Source organism: Schistocerca serialis, chromosome 2 (assembly GCF_023864345.2).
Source record: "Schistocerca serialis cubense isolate TAMUIC-IGC-003099 chromosome 2, iqSchSeri2.2, whole genome shotgun sequence".
NCBI lineage: Eukaryota > Metazoa > Arthropoda > Insecta > Orthoptera > Acrididae > Schistocerca > Schistocerca serialis.
This window is the reverse complement of record NC_064639.1, coordinates 484,981,780-485,006,538: the sequence shown is the minus strand read 5'-3', so window position 1 is coordinate 485,006,538 and position 24,759 is coordinate 484,981,780. Positions and strand designations below refer to the sequence as shown.

At 41.4% G+C, this 24,759-nt stretch overlaps 1 protein-coding gene across 1 annotated transcript in view; it reads right to left on the bottom strand.

Moving 5' to 3' along the window:
• Positions 1–1,518: 1,518 nt before the first annotated feature.
• Positions 1,519–24,759, bottom strand: part of LOC126457410 (platelet glycoprotein V-like) — a 102,406-nt gene continuing 79,165 nt past the window's right edge. The window contains exon 4 of the mRNA XM_050093679.1: positions 1,519–2,282. Coding sequence (XP_049949636.1) covers positions 2,005–2,282 — 278 coding nt within the window. The 3' untranslated portion in view covers positions 1,519–2,004. The remainder of the gene's footprint in view (positions 2,283–24,759) is intronic.

The window sequence follows — 24,759 nt, the reverse complement described above, 5'->3', positions numbered from 1 at the left end:
ACTCCAAGAACGAAACGCAGATATCTGCTCAAACACCAGAGCAAATGCGTCTGACGCCTTGTAGGAGAGACACCCAGTATACTTGTGTATTTTGTAAACTTTTCAGGTGCAAAGTAAAAGCGTGTTAATGCTACACGGCATACTTTAAGTGATACAACCCAAGGTATTACCTCTATATTTTTTCACAAATCAAGATATCTGTCAGCGATGTGATTAACATAGCTAACCTTTTTTCAGGGAACTACAAACTAAAGAAAAGATCTACAGTTGCCTCTTGCAGCACAATATAATAGGACGCACTGCTGATGCGTCAGTGACTGTATTACTAGGTGATTTTGATGATAGGAGCTCCTGTATGTTGTGATCACACCCTGTCTGCGGCAACAGTGGTTACCACGTCTCTTTGGAGACAGCATTTGGCGTCCTGTGTGAAACACACTGTACTGCACATCTACCTACGAGGGCTATTCGAAAAGTAAGGAACTATCGGCCGCGAAATGGAAACCACAGTGAAAATCCGATGAAACTTTGCGCAGCTGCGTTGGGCAGTGTGTCTAGTATGTTCATAGATCGCGTCATGTCGCTCCTCCGAGTTCTGAGCGCACAGTCCCCCACCATGTATGGGCGCCTGAAGTGAAATACGATGCTGAGACTATAGTGTGGTCCAGTTATTTTGATGTATATTAACTTTTTCTGTCAGTACATGTCGATCACATATATTGTCTGTACGATGTTTGGTTAGATTGTTCTTTTTTTATGACCAACTAGTGTTGTTGTGTAGTATTATATCCGTGTCCCTTGAAAAGTTAATTTCTGCAGACTGAATCCATATTTATGATGAATTATATGTATATATATATATCTTAGGTTATGTATTAATGATTATTGTATGTTCTTAGTGCTCCTCCCCCCCCCCCTTGAAACTTATTTCCTTACTGTGTGGTGAGTGCTTGGTTTATTGTTTCATTTGAAGCTCACTAATTTGATGCAACCTGATTTCATGCAACCCCACATAATGTAAATGTCATGCAATTCCTGCTTCATGACACTTATTGGTCACACACTGCAGGGGTAATGAGGACGCTCCTGCATCGTTTCCAATGGGAAGTGTTTCATCACCCTCCATATAGCCCGGACTTGGCTCACAGAAAATTGCTGGAAATCATGGGAAGCTATCTTGTATGACGTGAGTAGTGGAAAGTTGGTACGATGCTATGACGGATGTCTATGACAGAGCAACTACTACGCAGAGAAGGTGATGGTAATTGTAGCTAACTGTTGCAAATAAAACAATTTCGAGTTCCGCTGTGGTTTCTGGATAGCCTTCATAGTATTTAAACTTAGTACATGCCTGGTATCTAGTACCTTTCCGTGAGCTTGAAAGCTTGCGTCATTGTCATCACATGCATGAAACGAAAGTGGGGTTGGCTAAAGGCTTAACATGCTGCTGATCCCGTATAACACGTACAGTCAGAGGAACAAAAAAGAGTACAAAACAATGACAATTATTAACAACAATTTGTATTATAGCATATTTATTTTTTGCCAATTTCATCAATAAATTATTTTCACTATTCCTGGGACAACTTTATTCCTCATACACATGTATTCTTTCTTTGTGGAGAATAGTAATGGTGACTGTTCAATTATCAGTTTCTGTTTGTGCAGAATGTATCATCAGCTCCTCTCCCACTCACAGTAGCACAGTACAGCGTAGAGTTGCACATCTTAACCACATACACACTTTGCTTGGCTAAGCTGTTCACTCGTGCATTTGTTTTGAAATTGTCAGATAATTGGTATATGCTCCACCAGAGTGGGTTTGACGTCCAGTGCGCATTTCGCAATAATGTTCAGCTGTACGTAGCAGATCGCTCACGTCACACATATTTTCGCTAGGAGCTACTGAACAGACTGTCTTTGGTGCCTGAGTGCAGAGCGCCGCGCTCGTGCTGCCATCTGGACGGCAGGAGACTGAACAGAGATGAGCCAGCAAGGCGCCCGTCACTCCTCATTGAGAATGGCGATGTGGTCCCCGTCGCTGCCGCCGCCGGCGGCCCGGCGCGGCCCGTTGCTGATGCGCACGATGGACGCGTCGCCGGCGACGGCGCCGCCCCCGGGCCAGCAGCGCCGCGGCGACCTCTGCAGCCAGACGAGTGCGGCGAGCGCCGCCACGGCCAGAGACAGCAGCACCGCCAGCGCCACCGCCCACGCGTAGTAGCCGTGGCACTGCTCAGACACGCGCGCCTCCAGTAGTGCCGCCGCCGTCTTCTGTGCAGACCCTGAGGCAGAGGACGCGGCGTTCATTCAATATGTCCCGTATTCCATTCCACGCAAAAGACAGCCTGTCAAAAACGTAGCGAGGGGTTACAATTAAAGCGCAGCTACTGGCAGACGTCCAGTGTGGGCCGTTATTAACGTATGGCAGGGAAACGTGGTACATATTCTAACGCGTTAATGCGGAACCGATTTATGTTGTGAAAAATTAGTTCCAATTATGACCGGCAGGTGCAAATCTGGCGATGCGAATGCAAAAAGGACATATGGAAATGTTAAGATACATAATAAATTAGGAAAGGGATGTGAGCAGAAAAGTCGAACAAGTGAGAAAGGCGTAATGTTTATTTTATTACTAACTGTCACTTGGACAGTTTGTTCAATATGAGCACCGGAGATGTCGACGAGATGCTGTGCAGCGCCAGATTTGCACCTGGTGGCCAAAATTGTAACTATTTTTTTCCAGCGTAAATCGGTTCCACATTAACGCATTAGTGTATCTATCAAGTTTCGCTGCCATATGATAATTACAACCCATGCTGGACCTCCATGGATAGCTGCACTTTAATTATAACCTCCTAGTACGACAAGATGTCTCCCAATGCAACAGTTGTTAGTGATATGCCTTACTACATAACAAGTCTGGGATCCAAGATGTAATGAAACGAATCAATGATACTATTTTCACGACAAACTTCTTCAAATGGCTCTGAGCACTATGGGACTTAACTTCTGAGGTCATCAGTCCCCTAGACTTAGAACTACTTAAACGTAACTAACCTAAGGACATCACACACAACCAAGACCGAGGCAGGATTCGAACCTGCGACCGTAGCAGCAGTGCGGTTCCGGACTGAAGCGCCTACAACCGCTCGGTCACAACGGCCGGCCATTAAATATATTATAGAAAATTATTGTACTTAGGTACAAAGATACTAAAATATATGTTCCGAAGATATTTAAAATGCGTGAAAAGTTGTGTTCAATTTAATGAACGAAATTTTTGAAATGATTCAAATCTATTATTATAATTATTTAAATAGCTATTAGTTCTAATTTGAAAAATTTCTACAGTGAAAATGTCATGAAATATTACTGACTGATAAACTGTATCGTTTGATGTAAACAACTGATATGTACTTGTAGCATCTGTGAGTTGCGATACTACATAAGCATCAATGGTCACTTTTTTCTGAGTTCATTTTTGGTGTGCGTTAATGCTGGTCAGTAATATGGGCTCTGTCGTGTTCTGTTGTGAGACATAGCACATTTTCGTCTTATTTGTGTGTGGAATATCCGCAACTTTTGATTGAAATATCACTACAGTATGTAGCACAGATAGGGAACATTTTTATCCTACCGTAACCAACTGCAAGGTTGGCAGTGATTCATTCATTTTATCAAAACTTCTCGTATTGCAGCAAATTACCACGTTTCCTGCGATCGCTTCACGATTCTCGGTCATCAAATCTTAGTATTTTAGTAAGCTGCTGGAATCTGGCTCGGCTCATGGTAGCTGTATAAACAAACCTCTCTCAAGTGTAGGACCATAAATCTGTAACAGGTGAATTACTCTCGTTTTCCTTCCCCATAATAATAAATAGCCCTATATATGCCATGAATTCAAGTCTGTCTTGGGTATTTTCTGCCTCAGTGCCTGTTCATTGGTATGCTTTATTATGATGCTGACAATTTCGGGAGACAGAAGCTTTTCAAATGATTCTGTTATTGTTCCAACTTTTTTCGGTTTCCGCTGGATAGGTCAGGAGTCCACTACACGCAGCAGGCGGCTACACGGGTAGCAGGGGTTGTGTGGTGTGGACTGGGCGTTTTTTTTTTTTTTTTTTTTTTTTTAGCTTAGATGGCCTCGGGCAAGTACAGAAAGGGCAATAGCCTCAAAGTGTGTGGGTCAAAGTCAGGGCATGCGGGGACCAAGCAGCATTCGGTATTGTAATTGTAAACTGTCGAAGCTGCATTGGTAAGGTACCGGAACTTCAAGCGCTGATAGAAAGCACCGAAGCTGAAATCGTTATAGGTACGGAAAGCTGGCTGAAGCCAGAGATAAATTCTGCCGAAATTTTTACAAAGGCACAGACGGTGTTTAGAAAGGATAGACTGCATGCAACCGGTGGTGGCGTGTTTGTCGTTGTTAGAAGTAATTTATCCTGTAGTTAAGTAGAAGTGGATAGTTCCTGTTAATTATTATGGGTGGAGGTTACACTCAACAACCGAGCTAGGTTAATAATTGGCTCCTTTTACCGACCTCCCGACTCAGCAGCATTAGTGGCAGAACAACTGAGAGAAAATCTGGAATATATTTCACATAAATTTTCTCAGCATGTTATAGTCTTAGGTGGAGATTTCAATTTACCAGATATAGACTGGGACACTCAGATATTTAGGACGGGTGGTAGGGACAGAGCATCGAGTGACATTATACTGAGTGCACTATCCGAAAATTACCTCGAGCAATTAAACAGAGAACCGACTCGTGGAGATAACATCTTGGACCTACTGATAAGAAACAGACCCGAACTCTTTGACACAGTAAGCGCAGAACAGGGAATCAGTGATCATAAGGCCGTGCAGCATCCCTGAATATGGAAGTAAATAGGAATATAAAAAAAGGCGGAAGGTTTACCTGTTTAGCAAGAGTAATAGAAGGCAGATTTCAGACTACCTAACAGATTAAAACGAAAATTTCTGTTCCGACACTGACAATGTCGAATGTTTATGGGAAAAGTTCAAGGCAATCGGAAAATGCGTTTTAGAAAGGTACGTGCCGAGTAAAACTGAGAGGGACGGGAAAAACCCACCGTGGTTCAACAACAAAGTTAAGAAAGCAAAGAGAGCTTCACTGCAAGTTTAAACGCAGCCGAAACCTCTCAGACAAACAGAAGCTAAACGATGTCAAAGTTAGCGTAAGGAGGGCTATGCGTGAAGCGTTCAGTGAATTCGAAAGTAAAATTCTATGTACCTACTTGACAGAAAATCCTAGGAAGTTCTGGTCTTACGTTAAATCAGTAAGTGGCTCGAAACAGCATATCCAAACACTCCGGGATGACGATTGCATTGAAACAGAGGATGACACTAGTAAAGCTGAAATACTAAACACCTTTTTCCAAAGCTGTTTCACAGAGGAAGACCGCACTGCAGTCCCTTCTCTAAATCCTCGCACAAACGAAAAAATGGCTAACTTCGAAATAAGTGTCCAAGGAATAGAAAAGCAACTGGAATCACTCAACGGAGGAAAGTCCACTGGACCTGACGCGATACCAATTCGATTCTACACAGAGTACGCGAAAGAACTTGCCCCTCTTCTAACAGCTGTGTACCGCAAGTCTCTAGAGGAACGGAAGGTTCCAAATGATTGGAAAAGAGCACAGGTAGTCCCAGTCTTCAAGAAGGGTCGTCGAGCAGATGCACAAAACTATAGACCTAGTATCTAGTAGGTGAATATGGATTGGGGGTAAGAAATGAAAGAAGAAGCCACCTGGTAGAATTTTGCACAGAGCACAACTTAATCATAGCTAACACTTGGTTCAAGAATCATAAAAGAAGGTTGTACACATGGAAGAAGCCTGGAGATACTGACAGGATTCAGATAGATTATATAATGGTAAGACAGAGATTTAGGAACCAGGTTTTAAATTGTAAGACATTTCCCGGGGCAGATGTGGACTCTGACCACAATCTATTGGTTATGAGCTGTAGATTAAAACTGAAGAAACTGCAAAAAGGTGGGAATTTAAGGAGATGGGACCTGGATAAACTGACTAAACCAGAGGTTGTACAGAGTTTCAGGGAGAGCATAAGGGAACAATTGACAGGAAGGGGGAAAGAAATACAGTAGAAGAAGAATGGGTAGCTCTGAGGGATGAAGTAGTGAAGGCAGCAGAGGATCAAGTAGGTAAAAAGATGAGTGCTAGTAGAAATCCGTGGGTAACAGAAGAAATATTGAATTTAATTGATGAAAGGAGAAAATATAAAAACGCAGTTAATGAAGCAGGCAAAAAGGAATACAAACGTCTCAAAAATGAGAACGACAGGAAGTGCAAAATGGCTAAGCAGGGATGGCTAGAGGACAAATGTAAGGATGTAGAGTCTTATCTCCCTAGGGGTAAGATAGATACTGCCTACAGGAAAATTACAGAGAACTTTGGAGAAAAGAGAGCCACTTGTATGAATATCAAGAGCTCAGATGGAAACCCAGTTCTAAGCAAAGAAGGGAAAGCAGAAAGGTGGAAGGAGTATATAGAGGGTCTATACAAGGGCGATGTACTTGAAGACAGTATTATGGAAATGGAAGAGGATGTAGATGAAGATGAAACGGGAGATACGATACTGCGTGAAGCGTTTGACAGGGCACTGAAAGATCTAAGTAGAAACAAGGCCCCGGGAGTAGACAACATTCCATTAGAACTACTGACAGCCTTGGGAGAGCCAGTCCCGACAAAACTCTACCATCTGGTGAGCAAGACGTATGAGACAGGCGAAATACCCTCAGACTTCAAGAAGAATATAATAATTCCAATCCCTAAGAAAGCAGGTGTTGACAGATGTGAAAATTACCGAACTATCAGTTTAATAAGTCACGGCTGCAAAATACTAACGCGAATTCTTTACAGACGAATGGAAAAAACTAGTAGAAGCCGAACTCGGGGAAGATCAGTTTGGATTCCGTAGAAAGGTTGTAACACGTGAGGCAATACTGACCCTACGACTTACCTTAGAAGCTAGATTAAGGAAAGGTAAACCTACGTTTCTAGAATTTGTAGACTTAGAGAAAGCTTTTGACAATGTTGACTGGAATACTCTCTTTCAAATTCTGAAGGTGGCAGGAGTAAAATACTGGGAGTGAAAGGCTATTTTCAATTTGTACAGGAACCAGATGGCAGTTATAAGAGTCGAGGGACATGAAAGGGAAGCAGAGGTTGGGAAGGGAGTGAGGCAGGGTTGTAGCCTCTCCCCGATGTTATTCAATCTGTATAGAGCAAGCAGTGAAGGAAACAAAAGAAATATTTGGAGTAGGTATTAAAATCCATGGAGAAGAAATAAAAACTTTGAGGTTCGCCGATGACATTGTAATTCTGTCAGAGACAGCAAGGGACCTGGAGGAGCAGCCGAACGGAATGGATAGTGTCTTGAAAGGAGGATATAAGATGAACATCAACAAAAGCAAAACGAGGATAAGGGAATGTAGTCGAATTCCGTCGGGTGACGCTGAGGGAATTAGATTAGGAAATGTGACACTTAAAGTAGTAAATGAGTTTTGCTCTTTGGGGAGCAAAATAACTGATGATGGTCGAAGTAGAGAGGATATAAAATGTAGACTAGCAATGGCAAGGAAAGCGTTTCTGAAGAAGAGAAATTTGTTAACATGGAATATAGATTTAAGTGTCAGGAAGTCGTTTCTGAAAGTATTTGTATGGAGTGTAGCCATGTATGGAAGTGAGACATAGAAAGAAGGATCCTTTATTGTATGGTTATACGACAGCGGAACAAACACTGGCAGCAGTTACTTCTGTAAAATATCTGGGAGTATGCGTGCGCAACGATTTGAAGTGGAATGATCATATAAAATTAATTGTTGGTAAGGTGCGTACGAGGTTGAGATTCATTGGGAGAGTCCTTAGAAAATGTAGTCCATCAACAAAGGAGGTGGCTTACAAAACACTCGTTCGACCTATACTTGAGTATTACTCATCAGTGTGGGATCCGTACCAGATCAGGTTGACGGAGGAGATAGAGAAGATCCAAATAAGAGCGGTGCGTTTCGTCACAGGGTTATTTGGTAAGCGTGATAGCGTTACGAGATGTTTAGCAAACTCAAGTGGCAGACTCTGCAAGAGAGGCGCTCTGCATCGCGGTGTAGCTTGCTGTCCAGGTTTCGAGAGGGTGCGTTTCTGGATGAGGTATCGAATGTATTGCTTCCTCCCGCTTATACCTCCAGAGGAGATCACGAATGTAAAATTAGAGAGATTCAAGCGCGCACGGAGGCTTTTCGGCAGTCTTTCTTCCCGCGAACCATACGCGACTGGAACAGGAAAGGGAGGTAATGACAGTGGCACGTACAGTGCCCTCCGCCACCCACCGTTGGGTGGCTTGCGGAGTATAAATGTAGATGTAGATGTACCTTCGTCTCTTATGCCTTCTCTTTCTGTCACTATGTTTTGTGCTATTCGTCTTCTGATGTGAGGAAGTTTGAAGCTATAAATTTTTCCAGTGCTTCAAGCTGCGTCGTCATCAGTTTCAGGTGCCCAAAGTTCCATCCTCAGCATTTGTAGGTACTCCATCACTGTCCATATCAGGGCAGGGGCGGATCCAAGGGGGGGGGGGGCAATTGCACCCCCCCCCCCCCTGGTGCGTGACCGATCTTTTTTTTTTCGACTGCTTTAAGGGCTGATTACGTCGGCCTATCTAGTATGTTTTACTCGAAGTCGAAGATGTAAACAATGACACGCAGTTTGATGTAACAATTGAAAAAGAGACATTGAAACCTCTTCCATTTAGCGAATAAACTACAGAAGAAACAACTATACTTACGAATAAAATGATAATATTCGCTAAGGCATGAGCGATCTGTGTTCCTTTTTTAGCACTTTCCCCGCAGTGCGTATGTAAGATTTTGTTTCTAGTGGCAATTTGCAAAGAGATGGTGTTGATAATTAAGCGATGAACACCGAAGGAATACTTGAAAATATTCTCATTAGTTGCAAATAGTGTGAACCTTACGACAGTCCCTTTTATTCTGCAACTGCACGTTTTCGATTTGGATGAACGCTTCTCCCCCATTTTGGCTTTCTTCTCACTTCTGATGCGGTATGTGAACAAACGATAATTAGCCAAATGTAATAATGTACACGAAAATAACGTCTGTGGATTCATTCACAACCCATTCTCTCATACGGTAAGAATATAAATGTTACGGTCAGCAGATTCAAACAGATACTGAAATCTAGAAAACTCAGATTCATTTCTCTTTCTCCAAAGTGCAAAGGGCAACTCTTCCAAAGACTGAGGAAGATGCGTTTTCCTCATCAATATAATTTATTCTGAGGTACTAAGCGTATGCTTCTATCGCAATCTGAAAAAGGCATGAATTTCTTAACAGTGTTAGAGTTGTGGCTTTGCTCTAAACTGTTTGCTTATTTCGGAAGTCAAATCTTGAAGAAACAAGCTGCTGTTTGCAAATAGCCAAGGAAATTGCCGGAGTAGAAGGAAGAATCTGTTTATTTAAGAACATCGATGAATGAAAATCGCCTCCTTGGTCTTGCACTTGTGCATATTCATTACCAGATTCCTGTAGACGAAGAAAAAGTAATTACAAGATTTTCAAAAAGTGTCCGTAAAAGGAGATTAGAATTTAATATTTAAGAGCAGTATCGTGAATATACATATTTAATATTAAATTTCATTTTATTTATACTTTACCATTTTCATTTTATTTCTTATTTTTTTACACGAAGAAAGAAAGAAATTTCTTATTTTTAGTATTTACATTCATGAGGAAAAACAGCTTATTATTAGCATAAAATGGCGTAATTAACAATATAAGATGATTTCCTGAACACAATCAAATACCCTATTATAACTTTTCGCAGTCGTGTCGTCATTGCTGCGTATAAACACGTGCGCGAATTCGATGGCAACATTCTGTCACATGAAAGCAATTGGTGAACTAATTTCGAAGATTTAAGAATGGAAACAAATGAACATTTTTATAGATTATTTTACATTAGCAGACAAACAGAGTTTTTCAAGTACACCTGTCGTCTTTGAAGAATATGTTTTAGGTAATGAAGTAATTCATTTCATTAAACACACTTAACACATATCGATACACAATTAAACAAAGAAGTGTATATATATATATATATATATATATATATATATATATATATATAATAGTATGGACAAGAAGAGAATAGAAGCTTTCGAAATGTGGTGCTACAGAAGAATGCTGAAGATTAGATGTGTAGATCACATAACTAATGAGGAAGTATTGAATAGGATTGGAGAGGAGAGAAGTTTGTGGCACAACTTAACTAGAAGAAGGGATCGGTTGGTAGGACATGTGTTGAGGCATCAAGGGATCACCAATTCAGTAATGGAGGGCAGTGTGGAGGGTAAAAATCGTAGAGGGAGACCAAGAGATGAATACACTATGCAAATTCAGAAGGATGTAGGTTGCAGTAGGTACAGGGAGATCAAGAAGCCTGCACAGAATAGAGTAGCATGGAGAGCTGCATCAAACCAGTCTCAGGACTGAAGTCCACAACAACAACAACAACACACACACACACACACACACACACACACACACATATATATATATATATATATATATATATATATATATATGTTGTTGTTGTTGTTGTGGTCTTCAGTCCTGAGACTGGTTTGATGCAGCTCTCCATGCTACTCTATCCTGTGCAAGCTTCTTCATCTCCCAGTACCTACTGCAACCTACATCCTTCTGAATCTGCTTAGTGTATTCATCTCTTCGTCTCCCCCTATGATTTTTACCCTCCACGCTGCCCTCCAATACTAAATTGGTGATCCCTTGATGCCTCAGAACATGTCCTACCAACCGATCCCTTCTTCTGGTCAAGTTGTGCCACAAACTCCTCTTCTCCCCAATCCTATTCAATACTTCATCATTAGTTATGTGATCTACCCATCTAATCTTCAGCATTCTTCTGTAGCACCACATTTCAAAAGCTTCTATTCTCTTCTTGTCCAAACTATTTACCGTCCATGTTTCACTTCCATACATGGCTACACTCCATACAAATACTTTCAGAAATAACTTCCTGACACTTAAATCTATACTCGATGTTAACAAATTTCTCTTCTTCAGAAACGCTTTCCTTGCCATTGCCAGCCTACATTTTATATCCTCTCTACTTCGTCCATCATCAGTTATTTTGCTCCCCAAATAGCAAAACTCCTTTACTACTTTAAGTGTCTCATTTCCTAATCTAATACCCTCAGCATCACCCGACTTAATTCGACTACATTCCATTATCCTCGTTTCAATTTTGTTGATGTTCATCTTATATCCTCCCTTCAAGACACCATCCATTCCGTTCACCTGCTCTTGCAAGTCCTTTGCTGTCTCTGACAGAATTACAATGTCATCGGCGAACCTCAAAGTTTTTATTTCTTCTCCATGGATTTTAATACCTACTCCAAATTTTTCTTTTGTTTCCCTTACTGCTTGCTCAATATAGAGATTGAATAACATCGGGGTGAGGCTACAACCCTGTCTTACTCCCTTCCCAACCACTGCTTCCCTTTCATGTCCCTCAACTCTTATAACTGCCATCTGGTTTCTGTACAAGTTGTAAATAGCCTTTCGCTCCCTGTATTTTACCCCTGCCACCTTTAGAATTTGAAAGAGAGTATTCCAGTCAACATTGTCAAAAGCTTTCTCTAAGTCTACAAATGCTAAAAACGTAGGTTTGCCTTTCCTTAATCTTTCTTCTAAGATAAGTCGTAAGGTCAGTACTGCCTCACGTGTTCCAGTATTTCTACGGAATCCAAACTGATCTTACCCGAGGTCGGCTTCTACTAGTTTTTCCATTCGTCTGTAAAGAATTCGTGTTAGTACTTTGCAGCTGTGGCTTATTAAACTGATGATTCGGTAATTTTCACATCTGTCAACACCTGCTTTCTTTGGGATTGGAATTATTATATTCTTCTTGAAGTCTGAGGGTATTTCGCCTGTTTCGTACATCTTGCTCACCAGATGGTAGAGTTTTGTCAGGACTGGCTCTCCCAAGGCCGTCAGTAGTTCCAATCGAATTTTGTCTACTCCGGGGGCCTTGTTTCGACTCAGGTCCTTCAGTGCTCTGTCAAACTCTTCACGCAGTATCGTATCTCCCATTTCATCTTCATCGACATCCTCTTCCATTTCCATAATATTGTCCTCAAGTGCATCGCCCTTGTATAGACCCTCTATATACTCCTTCCACCTTTCTGCTTTCCCTTCTTTGCTTAGAACTGGGTTTCCATCCGAGCTCTTGATGTTCATACATGTGGTTCTCTTATCTCCAAAGGTCTCTTTAATTTTCCTGTAGGCAGTATCTATCTTACCCCTAGTGAGATAAGCCTCAACATCCTTACATTTGTCCTCTAGCCATCCCTGCTTAGCCATTTTGCACTTCCTGTCGATCTCATTTTTGAGACGTTTGTATTCCTTTTTGCCTGCTTCATTTACTGCATTTTCATATTTTCTCCATTCATCAATTAAATTCAACATTTCTTCTGTTACCCAAGGATTTCTACTAACCCTCTTCTTTTTACCTACTTGATCGTCTGCTGCCTTCACTACTTCATCCCTCAGAGCTACCCATTCTTCTTCTACTGTATTTCTTTCCCCCATTCCTTTCAATTGTTCCCTTATGCTCTCCCTGAAACTCTGTACAACCTCTGGTTCTTTCAGTTTATCCAGGTCCCATCTCCTTAAATTCCCACCTTTTTGCAGTTTCTTCAGTTTTAATCTACAGGTCATAACCAACAGATTATGGTCAGAGTCCACATCTGCCCCTGGAAATGTCTTACAATTTAAAACCTGGTTCCTAAATCTCTGTCTTACCATTATATAATCTATCTGATACCTTTTAGTATCTCCAGGGTTCTTCCATGTATACAACTTTCTATCATGATTCTTAAACCAAGTGTTAGCTATGATTAAGTTGTGCTCTGTGCAAAATTCTATCAGGCGGCTTCCTCTTTCATTTTTTAGCCCCAATCCATATTCACCTACTATGTTTCCTTCTCTCCCTTTTCCTACACTCGAATTCCAGTCACCCATGACTATTAAATTTTCGTCTCCCTTCACTATCTGAATAATTTCTTTTATTTCATCATACATTTCTTCAATTTCTTCGTCATCTGCAGAGCTAGTTGGCATATAAACTTGTACTACTGTAGTAGGTGTGGGCTTCGTATCTATCTTGGCCACAATAATGCGTTCACTATGCTGTTTGTAGTAGCTTACCCGCATTCCTATTTTCCTATTCATTATTAAACTTACTCCTGCATTACCCCTATTTGACTATGTGTTTATAACCCTGTATTCACCTGACCAGAAGTCTTGTTCCTCCTGCCACCGAACTTAACTAATTCCCACTATATCTAACTTTAACCTATCCATTTCCCTTTTTAAATTTTCTAACCTACCTGCCCGATTAAGGGATCTGACATTCCACGCTCCGATCCGTAGAACGCCAGTTTTCTTTCTCCTGATAACGACATCCTCTTGAGTAGTCCCCGCCCGGAGATCCGAATGGGGGACTATTTTACCTCCGGAATATTTTACCCAAGAGGACGCCATCATCATTTAATCATACAGTAAAGCTGCATGCCCTCGGGAAAAATTACGGCCGTAGATTCCCCTTGCTTTCAGCCGTTCGCAGTACCAGCACAGCAAGGCCGTTTTGGTTATTGTTACAAGGCCAGATCAGTCAATCATCCAGACTGTTGCCCTTGCAACTACTGAAAAGGCTGCTGCCCCTCTTCAGGAACCACACGTTTGTCTGGCCTCTCAACAGATACCCCTCCGTTGTGGTTATACCTACGGTACGGCTATCTGTATCGCTGAGGCACGCAAGCCTCCCCACCAACGGCAAGGTCCATGGTTCATGGGGGGATATATATATATATATATATATATATATATATATATATATATATATATATATATATATATATATATATATATACAATGCGCGCGCGCGCGCGCGCGCGCGTGTGTGTGTGTGTGTGTGTGTGTGTGTGTGTGTGTGTGTGTGTGTGTGTGTGCGCATATAGAGTATTAAAGATTTTATTTGGAATTAATTTTTGTGAAGGCAAATATCAAAAAATTTGCCCCCGCCTGACCGAGATCCTGGATCCGCCCCTGGTCCATATCCTCGTGCACAACAAATTCCTCTTAAGGTTCGTTCACTACATAGTCGGTTTCATCACATTCAATTTGAGAATCTGTAGATTTTTCCAAAATCTGCGATATTTCTCCTTCAGCAAGTGACTGTCGTTACATTTTCAATTACAGTTGTATCTAACAGTGGACTAAGTACCACTGAACAGGAAACAATAAAGGACCAGAGGGAAATGAATCATTGTTGAGACCATTATTGCTGTCAACCGAGAGAAATACTATGTCCATGCTTTCTAAGGTCACGTAATGCTATATTTGTGGAGTAAGACGGCCGTTTTGGGAAGTCGTACCAAGGGCGCGGGGAGGGGGAGAGACTTAATGACCAACTCCCTTAAACTTAAATTTTCCGACTAAGCATAAGCGAAAAATGTAAAACAACAATCACAGAATCCGGAAGAAGACTTCATTAAAAACAATAAATATTATTTGCAAAATTTTAAAAAATAAAGTATCTGAGTAGATTTCACTATTTTCAAAAGGTGGGCATAAAGTATCCCTTCCTTAGTATTGCGTGGGTTAAGAGCGCAATGGAAAATTCACTATCAACTGCAGAAGACAGAGCGAACAGGTGGAAATAGTATATTGAAGGCCTCTATGAGCATGAGGACTTGTCTGATAACGTGACTGAACAACAAATGGGAGTCGATATGAAAGATGTTGGTGATCCTGTTTTATGCTTAGAGTTTAATATAGCTTTGGTAGACTCAATAAAATAAGGGATAACGTATAGACAACACTTCTTCGGAATTTTTAAAATCATTCGGTGACGTTGTAAGCACGCGACTATGCAAATTGGTGTTTACAATCTATGAGACTTGAGGCATACCATCAGACTTTCGAAAAATATCATCCGCACAATCTCGAATGTAGCAAGTGCAGATAGTGCGAGAACAATCGAGTAGTCATCTTAATAGCTCACCCATCCAATTTGCTGACAAGAGTAATACACAGAAGATTGGAAAAGAAAATTGGTGATCTGTTAGATGACGATCGGTTTGGCTTTAGAAAAAGGTAAGGGCATCAGAGAGTTCTGACGTCATTGATAGCGAAAGCAAGACTTAAGAATAATGAAGACGCGTTCGTAGAGTTTTGTCTACTTAAAAAAAGTCGTTCGACAGTATAAAATGGTGCAAGAAGTGGGAAATTCTGAGAAAAATAGGAGTAAGTTATAGGGAAAGACGGATAATATACGATATCTACAAGAACCAACAATAGTAATGGCAAACCAAGAAATAATTGCTCGGATTAAACCGAGTGTAACACAGGAATGTATTTCGTCCCTACAGTTCAATCTTTACAATGAAGAAGCAATGACAAAAATAAAGAAAATTTCAAGAGTGGGATTACAATTCAGTATGAACGATACCAATGACAAAAATCGCTGATGCCAATGCTACCCTCAGTGAAAGTAGAAAAGAATTAAAGGAGCTGCTGTAGAATGAACAGGCTAACGAGTATAGAATGTGGACTGAGAATAAAATAGAGAAAATAAATTAATGAAGAACAGCAGAAATGATATTAGCTGCAGACTTAAAATCAAAATCGAGAACCATGAAGTAGACGAAGTAAAGGAATTCTGCTACACGTGGAGCAAAAAACTTATGTTGGATGAAGCAAGGAGAACATAAAAGGCAGACTAACACTGGAAAAAAGGCATTCCTTCTCAAGCGTAGTCTGCTAGTACCAAACATAGGCCTTAATATGAGGAAGAAATTTCTGAGAATGTACGTTTGGAGCACAGCATTCTATAGTAGTGAAAAATGGACTGTGGCAAAAACAGGAAAGAAGAGAATCGAAGCGTTTCAGATGTTGTGCTACAGAAGGATGTTAAAAATTAGACGGACTGATAAGATACGGCATGAGATGGTTCTCTGTATAATTAACGAAGAAAGGAACACGTGAAAAAAACTGACAAGAAGAAGGGACAGGGTGACAGGACATCTGTTGAGACATCAGGGAATAACTTCCATGGTACTAGAAGGAGCTGTAAAGGGTAAAAACTGCAGGGAAAGACAGACTCGAATACATCCAACCAACAGTTGAGGAGGTAGGAGGCAAGTGCTAATCTGAGTGAAGAGGTTGAGACAAGAGAGGAATTCGGGGCGAGCCGCATCGAACAGTTCCAAAGATTGAAGACCTTAAAAGAAAGAAGGTGCACGGTATCTACCCGTTCATGTGCGTCTATTGTTAGCAGGATAGACGTACTGATGGCATTGTGGCAAATATTGACCTAAGTGATCGTGGAATATAAATACAATTAAATTGATTCAACAATGGAAAGACATCTGGACCTACAAAATATCGATGAGATTCTACAGAGATTATGTCAAAACAGAAGATCATCGTAAATCGCTGGGGCCTCGAAGGTTACCAAGTGATTGGAAGAAAAGTGTAAATCATTCCCGTTTCCAAGAAAGGTGGTTAGATAGATACAATTATAGGCCTCTGTCGTGGATGTTCATCCATTCTAGAATTATCGAGCATGTTGTATGCTCACAAATGTTTCGGAGAACGAAAATTTCCCCATAAAATTCAACACAGCTTCTGTTCTTTTCTAGTCTGAAATGCTTATCATCATTTCCACACAAAATGACACTCCAGACAAATACTTTCAGGAAAGACTTCCTAACACTTAAATTAATATTCGATGTTAACAAATTTCTCTTTTTCAGAAACGTTTTGCTTGCCCCAGACAAACGACATTTTATATCCTCTCTACAGCAGTCTTGATCATTTATTTTGCTACCCAAAACAAAACTCATCTGATACCTTTAGTGTTTCATTTCCTAATCTACGTGACTTATCTGTGATTCACCCTTAAAATGACGGGCAGAAGGTCCTCCGGACCATGTTCAGAACATTTCTCTGCCGTTCCACACTCTAGCAGGGTGGGAAAAATGTGCATTTAAATTACTCCTTACGAGCTCTGACTCCTCTTATTTTGCTACGTCGATGCTTTCTCCTGTAGATTGGCGACAATAAAATATTGTCACATTCAGAGGACAAAGCTGGTGATCGAAATTTTATGAAAAAATCCTATCGCTACCAAAAACAACCTTGTTTCAATGATAGCCTCCCCAACTACCTTACCATATCTCTGACACTTTCTCCCCTATTTCGTGATGATACAAAACGAGCTGCCTTTCTTGGAATTTTTTTGACCTCCTCCATCAAATCTATCTGGTAAGGATCCCATACCGCACAGCAGAGGACGGAAAAGCGCAGTGAAGACAGTCTCTTTAGAAAACCTGTTGCAACTTGTGTTCTACCAATAAAACGCAGTCTTTAGTTTGCCTTCCCAACAACATTCATTATTCATGTGATCGTTCCAACTTAAGTTGGATTGTAATTCCTAGATATTTCGTTGAACTGACAACCTTTAAATTTGTGTGATATACCGTGTAGCCGAAATTTAACGGATTTCCTTACGCACTCATATGGATGACCTCACACTTTACCTTATCCACAGTCGATTAACACTTTTCGCACCATACATATATAGTGTCTAAGTCATTTTGCATTTAGTTTCGGTATTCTAAAGGCTCTACTACACGGTAAATGGTAGCAGAATCTGCAAAAAATCTAAGAGGGCTGCTCAGATTGTGTCCTAAATCGTTTATGTAGATTAGGAACGGCAGAGGTTCTATAACACTTTCTTGGGGAACGTGAGATATCACTTCTGTTTTACTCGATGACTTTGATTAGAAGTCTCTTGTGGGGAGCGGTGTCAAAAATCTCAGGGAAACAGAAATATGGAATCAAATTGTGATCGCTGCCGATAGCACTCATTACTTCGCGCATATAAAGAGCTAGTTGTGTTTCACAAGAACGATATTTTCTGAATCCGTGCTATGTGTCAATAGACCATTTCCTTCGAGGTAATTCACAATGATCGACTACAGTATACGTTCCAAAATTAGTCTATAAATCGACGTCAGTGATATGGGTCTGAAATTCCTATTTCCATTCTGGAGTATTGGTGTGGCCTGTAGAACCTTCCAGTCTTTACTTACAGATCTTTCGATGTGGCACTGGTTGTATAGGATTGCTAAGTATGGGGCTATTGTATCAGAATATTCTGAAAAGAACCTGACTGGTATGCTATTTGGACCGGAAGGCTTGCCTGTAATTTAAGCAGTTTCACTACACCAAAGACATCTACTTCTAAGTCACTCATATTGGTTGTTGTTGTTGATTCGAATCCTGGAATATTTACCTCGTCTTCCTTGGTGAAAGAATTCCAGAAAACTATATTTAGTGACTCTGCTTAAGTAACGCTTCATCGGTAACATTACCGTTGCTACTGCACAGTGAAGGTGTTGATTGTGTCTCGCCGCTGGTGCACTTTATATATGACCAGAGTCTCTTTGGATTTTCTACCAGATTTCGAGCCATGGTATCGTTGTGGAATCTACTAATATCATCTCACATTGAAGTCCAGACTAAGTTTCGAGGTTCAGTAACACGTCGCCAATTTTGCGGTTTTTGCACTATTTTCTGTATCGTGCGGATGAGTGCAATCGTTTGTTAATTTATTCGGTATAAATATCATAATCGCCCTCGATGGTATTTCTTTGAATTTAACCCATATCTGTTCTACACCTACGTGTCTGGAAGGATTAAAGATTTTCTCTTACAAAGCCATCAACAGAATTTTTATCTGCTTTGCTAAACAGATATATCTTGCGGTTATGTTTGGCGGATTTGGATTTTTCAATGGTCAGTCTTGTTACAACGACCGTGTGCTCACTAATCCCTACATCCGTCATGATACTCCCTACTTCCTCAGGATGATTTTTCGCTCAGAGGTCAAGCATGTTTCGCAACCGTTTATACTCCGAATGTGCTTATGAACTAATTGCTCAAAATAATTTTCGAAGAAAGCATTTAGTACAACGTCTGACGATGTTTTATACCTACCACTGTCTTTGAGCATGTATTTTCAGCAACATATCGAAGGTAAACTGAAGTCACCACCAACTACTATAATTGTATGGGTGGGGTATCTATTTGAAATGAGACTTAAATTTTCTTTCAACTGTTCAGCCACTGAATCATCTTAGTCTTGGGCAGGGGAGGGGGGGGGGGGGGGGGGGGGGGAGGGCGGTAAAATGAACGAATTATTGATCTATTCCGGTTGTCAAGTATAATCTCTACTTATACTAATTCAGATGAACTATATACTTCAATTTCGCTACATGCTAACATACTTCTGACAACAACAAACAAACGGCCACCAGCCTTTGTAAAATTTCCCGCTGAACTTACCTCCGGCTTCAGCCAGTCTTCGGTACCTATAACGGTTTGAACGTCAGTGCTTTCTTTTACTGCCTGGCGCTCTGGTTCTTTCCTAACAGCTACAATTTACAGTACAGAATATTGCTATATCTACCCTTGTCCTGTGCTTATCCTGTACCCCTCAGCCTGAAGCGCTTTCTGTACTTCCCCGAAGCCAAACCCTCAAAATCACTTAATTTAATTCGACTATATTCCATTATCCTTGTTTTGCTTTTGTTGTTGTTCATGTTATTTTCTCCTTTCAAGATACAGTCGATTCCTTTCAACTGCTCTTCGAAGTCCATTGCTGTCTCTGACAGAATTACGACGTCATCACAAAACCTCAAAGTTCACTAAACACTAATTCCCTGTCCAGTTCTTTCTTTCGTTTTCTTTACAGCTCGCTCAATGAACAAACAGACTGAATAACATTGGAGATAGGCTACAACCCCGTCTCACTCACTTCTCAGCCAATGCTTCCCTTTCACGCCCTTTCGACTCTTGTAACTGCCACCTAGTTTCCATGTAAGTTGTAAATAACCTTTCTCTCCCTGTATTTTACCCCCGATACATTCAGAATTTCAAAGAGTGTATTCCAGTCTACATTGTCAAAAGTTTGTCTAAGTCTGCAAATGCAACAAATATAGATAGGCCTTTTTTCAACCTATCTTCTAAGAAACGTCTAGGGTCAATATTGCCTCACGTGTACCTACATTTCTCTGGAACCCAAACTTCATTCCCGAGGTCGGTTCTCCGTTCTTCTAGTAGCCGACAGATGTAAAGGTAATTACTGGAGTACCCTAACGAATAACTTTCAGATATTTGGCAACTGGAACAGATTTAGAACAGTGAGTAACAATATTATGGAAACATGTGAAGCAATATATTAAGTATTAAGAGATACGAGTTTGTTACACTTCCGCTTGTATATCGTGGGTAGACTTTTGATTTCTTTTTATTTTTACGTCTTCCTGGGTAATATTCAGATGGGACACCTCTACCATTTTGGTACTGGTCAGCGACTTTCTTGTATTTGTCCTCATAATCGTTTTAGTTTCCACAATCGTGGAAACTAACTTTACAAAGGGATAAACTGCAACAAAAATTTGATTTAGATCAAAACTCGCGGAGAGACAGAACATTCGTACGGTCTCAAAGTCAGACAGACAACTGACTTTTCTTTTGACAAACGCAATCGTACACGTTCAAACTTATTTGTCAAATCAGTCACCAACTAAAATTTCTCTGAAACATGTCAAACAAAGTCATTCATTGACAAACAACATAGCACACTGCCAAATTATTTGAAAAACACGAAAAGTTTGTCTAATTGCTTCATCTCTACGGAGGTCTTAACAGGAACACCGGTGACAATAAGAAAGACACCGTACACTCCGCATTAGAAGCTGCTTAGAAAACTTGAAAACCGTCTTTCAGGGCAAGAAACACGAATACTCCACAGTCCCCTACGTGGTCATCACAGAGATCGCGCAGATAAAATTAGCCAAAAACCAGTTCGTACAGTGCCTATGTGCATTCTTGCCTTGCTCCATGCGCGAATGGAAGGAGTAGAAATGCACCCTCGACCATGCATTTCCCAGCGATTCGCGGAGTATAGCTGAGGATGTAATGCAGATGCAAGTGTGTTTGATGTATCTAGAGCAGTTACCTCGAAACTGGTCACCAGCATTCAGTTCTTGTGCCAGGAAAGCTAAACTTCTGAAATCAATTTACGGAAAGAAGGGGACTTACAGCTGAACGTCCCCTTAACATCAAGGTCTTTAGCGACGATTAACTACAACGTAGGTTAGATAAAGAAGCGCCTATTTTAAATTAACTGTGCCAGTCATTTTTAGAATTGGCGGAATTTGCTCGGTCACGTAATCTGAAGTGAAACAAGAAATTGTAAAATCTTCTTCGTTTGTATTCGAATAAGAGCTCAACATCAGTTTGGCAAAGTTTACGTTAAAACAGTTAAACTACGACAGTCGTTCGGTGTAACCCTAAAGTAGATAACACGAGTAGCTTAGTCGCATCGCCAGTAATGTTATACACTAACACATCTCTCATTCCACTTGGGACGTCTTGTGTATACAGTATGATTAATGTGCATGTTTATGACACCCTTTTCCAAGAATAATTTTCGATACCTACATGCGTTATTACACCGTACATCTCCCTGAAATATCTGTAACACCTCGGCCACGTTTCTCTGAGTCTGAATAAACTGATGAAGCGGACTCGATTCCAACGCCAGATTTTTCATTAACTGTATGCAAAATATTTTTATAAAACTGTTCCAGTCATCCTACATTGCCGCAGAGTTCGTTTCATTGTCTTTTGTCACTTGCTTCTTTTGTGGCATGATCGAATACGGTACGATTTATTACTAAAGTGTAGCTGTTCTTCATTTTATAACTTGAGTCCTGCTTACGATGAAGCTACGTCTTCCGTAGCGGAATCTATAAACCGGTACTTTAATTTTTAGTCTCCTAAAAAGCAAAACATACATCTTACTGCACATACAAATTTTCAGTTGCTTATCTCAGTCAACGAGTGTTATGGTTTAGAAGAAGACGTTTATTAGTTCCCCTTCTTTTTGACATATGCAAGTGCGTCCGCAGAAATTTATCCAGCGGCAGGTGAAACTACGAAACGGCTATTTCTGATATAAATGATTTATCCAGATCCATAAGAGTTCATGGAATATCCATGGAACTGATGTTTATCCCCACAATATTTGTTGTCTGATAAATGTGATAAAAAAACTCCGTACTCAGATTTCAGGAGGGGGGGGGGGTCACCGGGGTCACCCTCTAGTCCTTACTTGCCGACGCTTATGATCCTATAGAATTTTGCAGGCATCTCTACGTGTTTCTTTAGCTCTACGGCTGGTTATATACTTTCGATACGATGATGGTCCTTTTCATTGTTGGAACTTCTCTCCAGTGTATTACCTGTAATCCCCACACCGTTTCTTTAAAGAATCGGACTCCCGCGTATAAAACGGCTTCAAAAGTCAGATTTCTTTACAAATGAGCTAATGTGTTAAATATTTGATGTTAAGCAGACAACCGAGAAAAAGTTCGGAAAAGGTTGGAAATGAAGTTTAAAATTTTTTGAAAGTCACTAAATGTTGTCATTATGAAGCACTGGAAGATTATAATCTGGCTAATATGCGCTGTTGTTTTCGCACATCTCAGTGTTTATGACACAATTTCTTCTGAACTGTGTGTAGTACAATGACACAATTTTGGAGGGACATTCGGTGATATATGTGTATACTGCCTGCCAGATGCGTTGCGTAAGTAATTAGTAGTGAAGAAGTAATAAATTAAAACATCATGCCTGATTCTGAAATCTTACAGAAAAAATGGAGTAAGCGGTAAACATTTTTCCTTTCATCATTCTGTGAGGGGTGTTAGCGATAAAACGTTTCGGAACTATTTGAAATTATATGTAAAGTTTTTTCGTGCTCTCGCTCTCAAATACTGGATAAATACACTCCTGGAAATTGAAATAAGAACACCGTGAATTCATTGTCCCAGGAAGGGGAAACTTTATTGACACATTCCTGGGGTCAGATACATCACATGATCACACTGACAGAACCACAGGCACATAGACACAGGCAACAGAGCATGTACAATGTCGGCACTAGTACAGTGTATATCCACCTTTTGCAGCAATGCAGGCTGCTATTCTCCCATGGAGACGATCGTAGAGATGCTGGATGTAGTCCTGTGGAACGGCTTGCCATGCCATTTCCACCTGGCGCCTCAGTTGGACCAGCGTTCGTGCTGGACGTGCAGACCGCGTGAGACGACGCTTCATCCAGTCCCAAACATGCTCAATGGGGGACAGATCCGGAGATCTTGCTGACCAGGGTAGTTGACTTACACCTTCTAGAGCACGTTGGGTGGCACGGGATACATGCGGAGGTGCATAGTCCTGTTGGAACAGCAAGTTCCCTTGCCGGTCTAGGAATGGTAGAACGATGGGTTCGATGACGATTTGGATGTACCGTGCACTATTCAGTGTCCCCTCGACGATCACCAGTGGTGTACGGCCAGTGTAGGAGATCGCTCCCCACACCATGATGCCGGGTGTTGGCCCTGTGTGCCTCGGTCGTATGCAGTCCTGATTGTGGCGCTCACCTGCACGGCGCCAAACACGCATACGACCATCATTGGCACCAAGGCAGAAGCGACTCTCATCGCTGGAGACGACACGTCTGCATTCGTCCCTCCATTCACGCCTGTCGCGACACCACTGGAGGCGGGCTGCACGATGTTGGGGCGTGAGCGGAAGACGGCCTAACGGTGTGCGGGACCGTAGCCCAGCTTCATGGAGACGGTTGCGAATGGTCCTCGCCGATACCCCAGGAGCAACAGTGTCCCTAATTTGCTGGGAAGTGGCGGTGCGGTCCCCTACGGCACTGCGTAGGATCCTACGGTCTTGGCGTGCATCCGTGCGTCGCTGCGGTCCGGTCCCAGGTCGACGGGCACGTGCACCTTCCGCCGACCATTGGCGACAACATCGATGTACTGTGGAGACCTCACGCCCCACGTGTTGAGCAATTCGGCGGTACGTCCATCCGGCCTCCCGCATGCCCACTATACGCCCTCGCTCAAAGTCCGTCAACTGCACATACGGTTCACGTCCACGCTGTCGCGGCATGCTACCAGTGTTAAAGACTGCGATGGAGCTCCGTATGCCACGGCAAACTGGCTGACACTGACGGCGGCGGTGCACAAATGCTGCGCAGCTAGCGCCATTCGACGGCCAACACCGCGGTTCCTGGTGTGTCCGCTATTCCGCGCGTGTGATCATTGCTTGTACAGCCCTCTCGCAGTGTCCGGAGCAAGTATGGTGGGTCTGACACACCGGTGTCAATGTGTTCTTTTTTCCATTTCCAGGAGTGTATATACTGGATATCTTGCGCGTCGTGAGCTAAGCCGCTTCAAGAGATATACACTGTTTCTAACAGTAATAATTATCTTGTTATGTAAGATCTTTAACTTTATTCTTGATGAGTATATTATGACAGTATATTAAATTTTCAAATTCCGTCAGTAATCAAATGAAATAGTGAAAGTAAAATTTTGTTACCCCTGGAAGATGTCAGGTAGGCAACTGGAAACTGGGACTATGAACTATGAACCACGGACGGGATTAGTCTTAAGGAATAGTATAGGTTTTGCAACGGTTGATTTAATGTTAACGGACTAATTTCGTAGACATAAGCAATGCCCTTT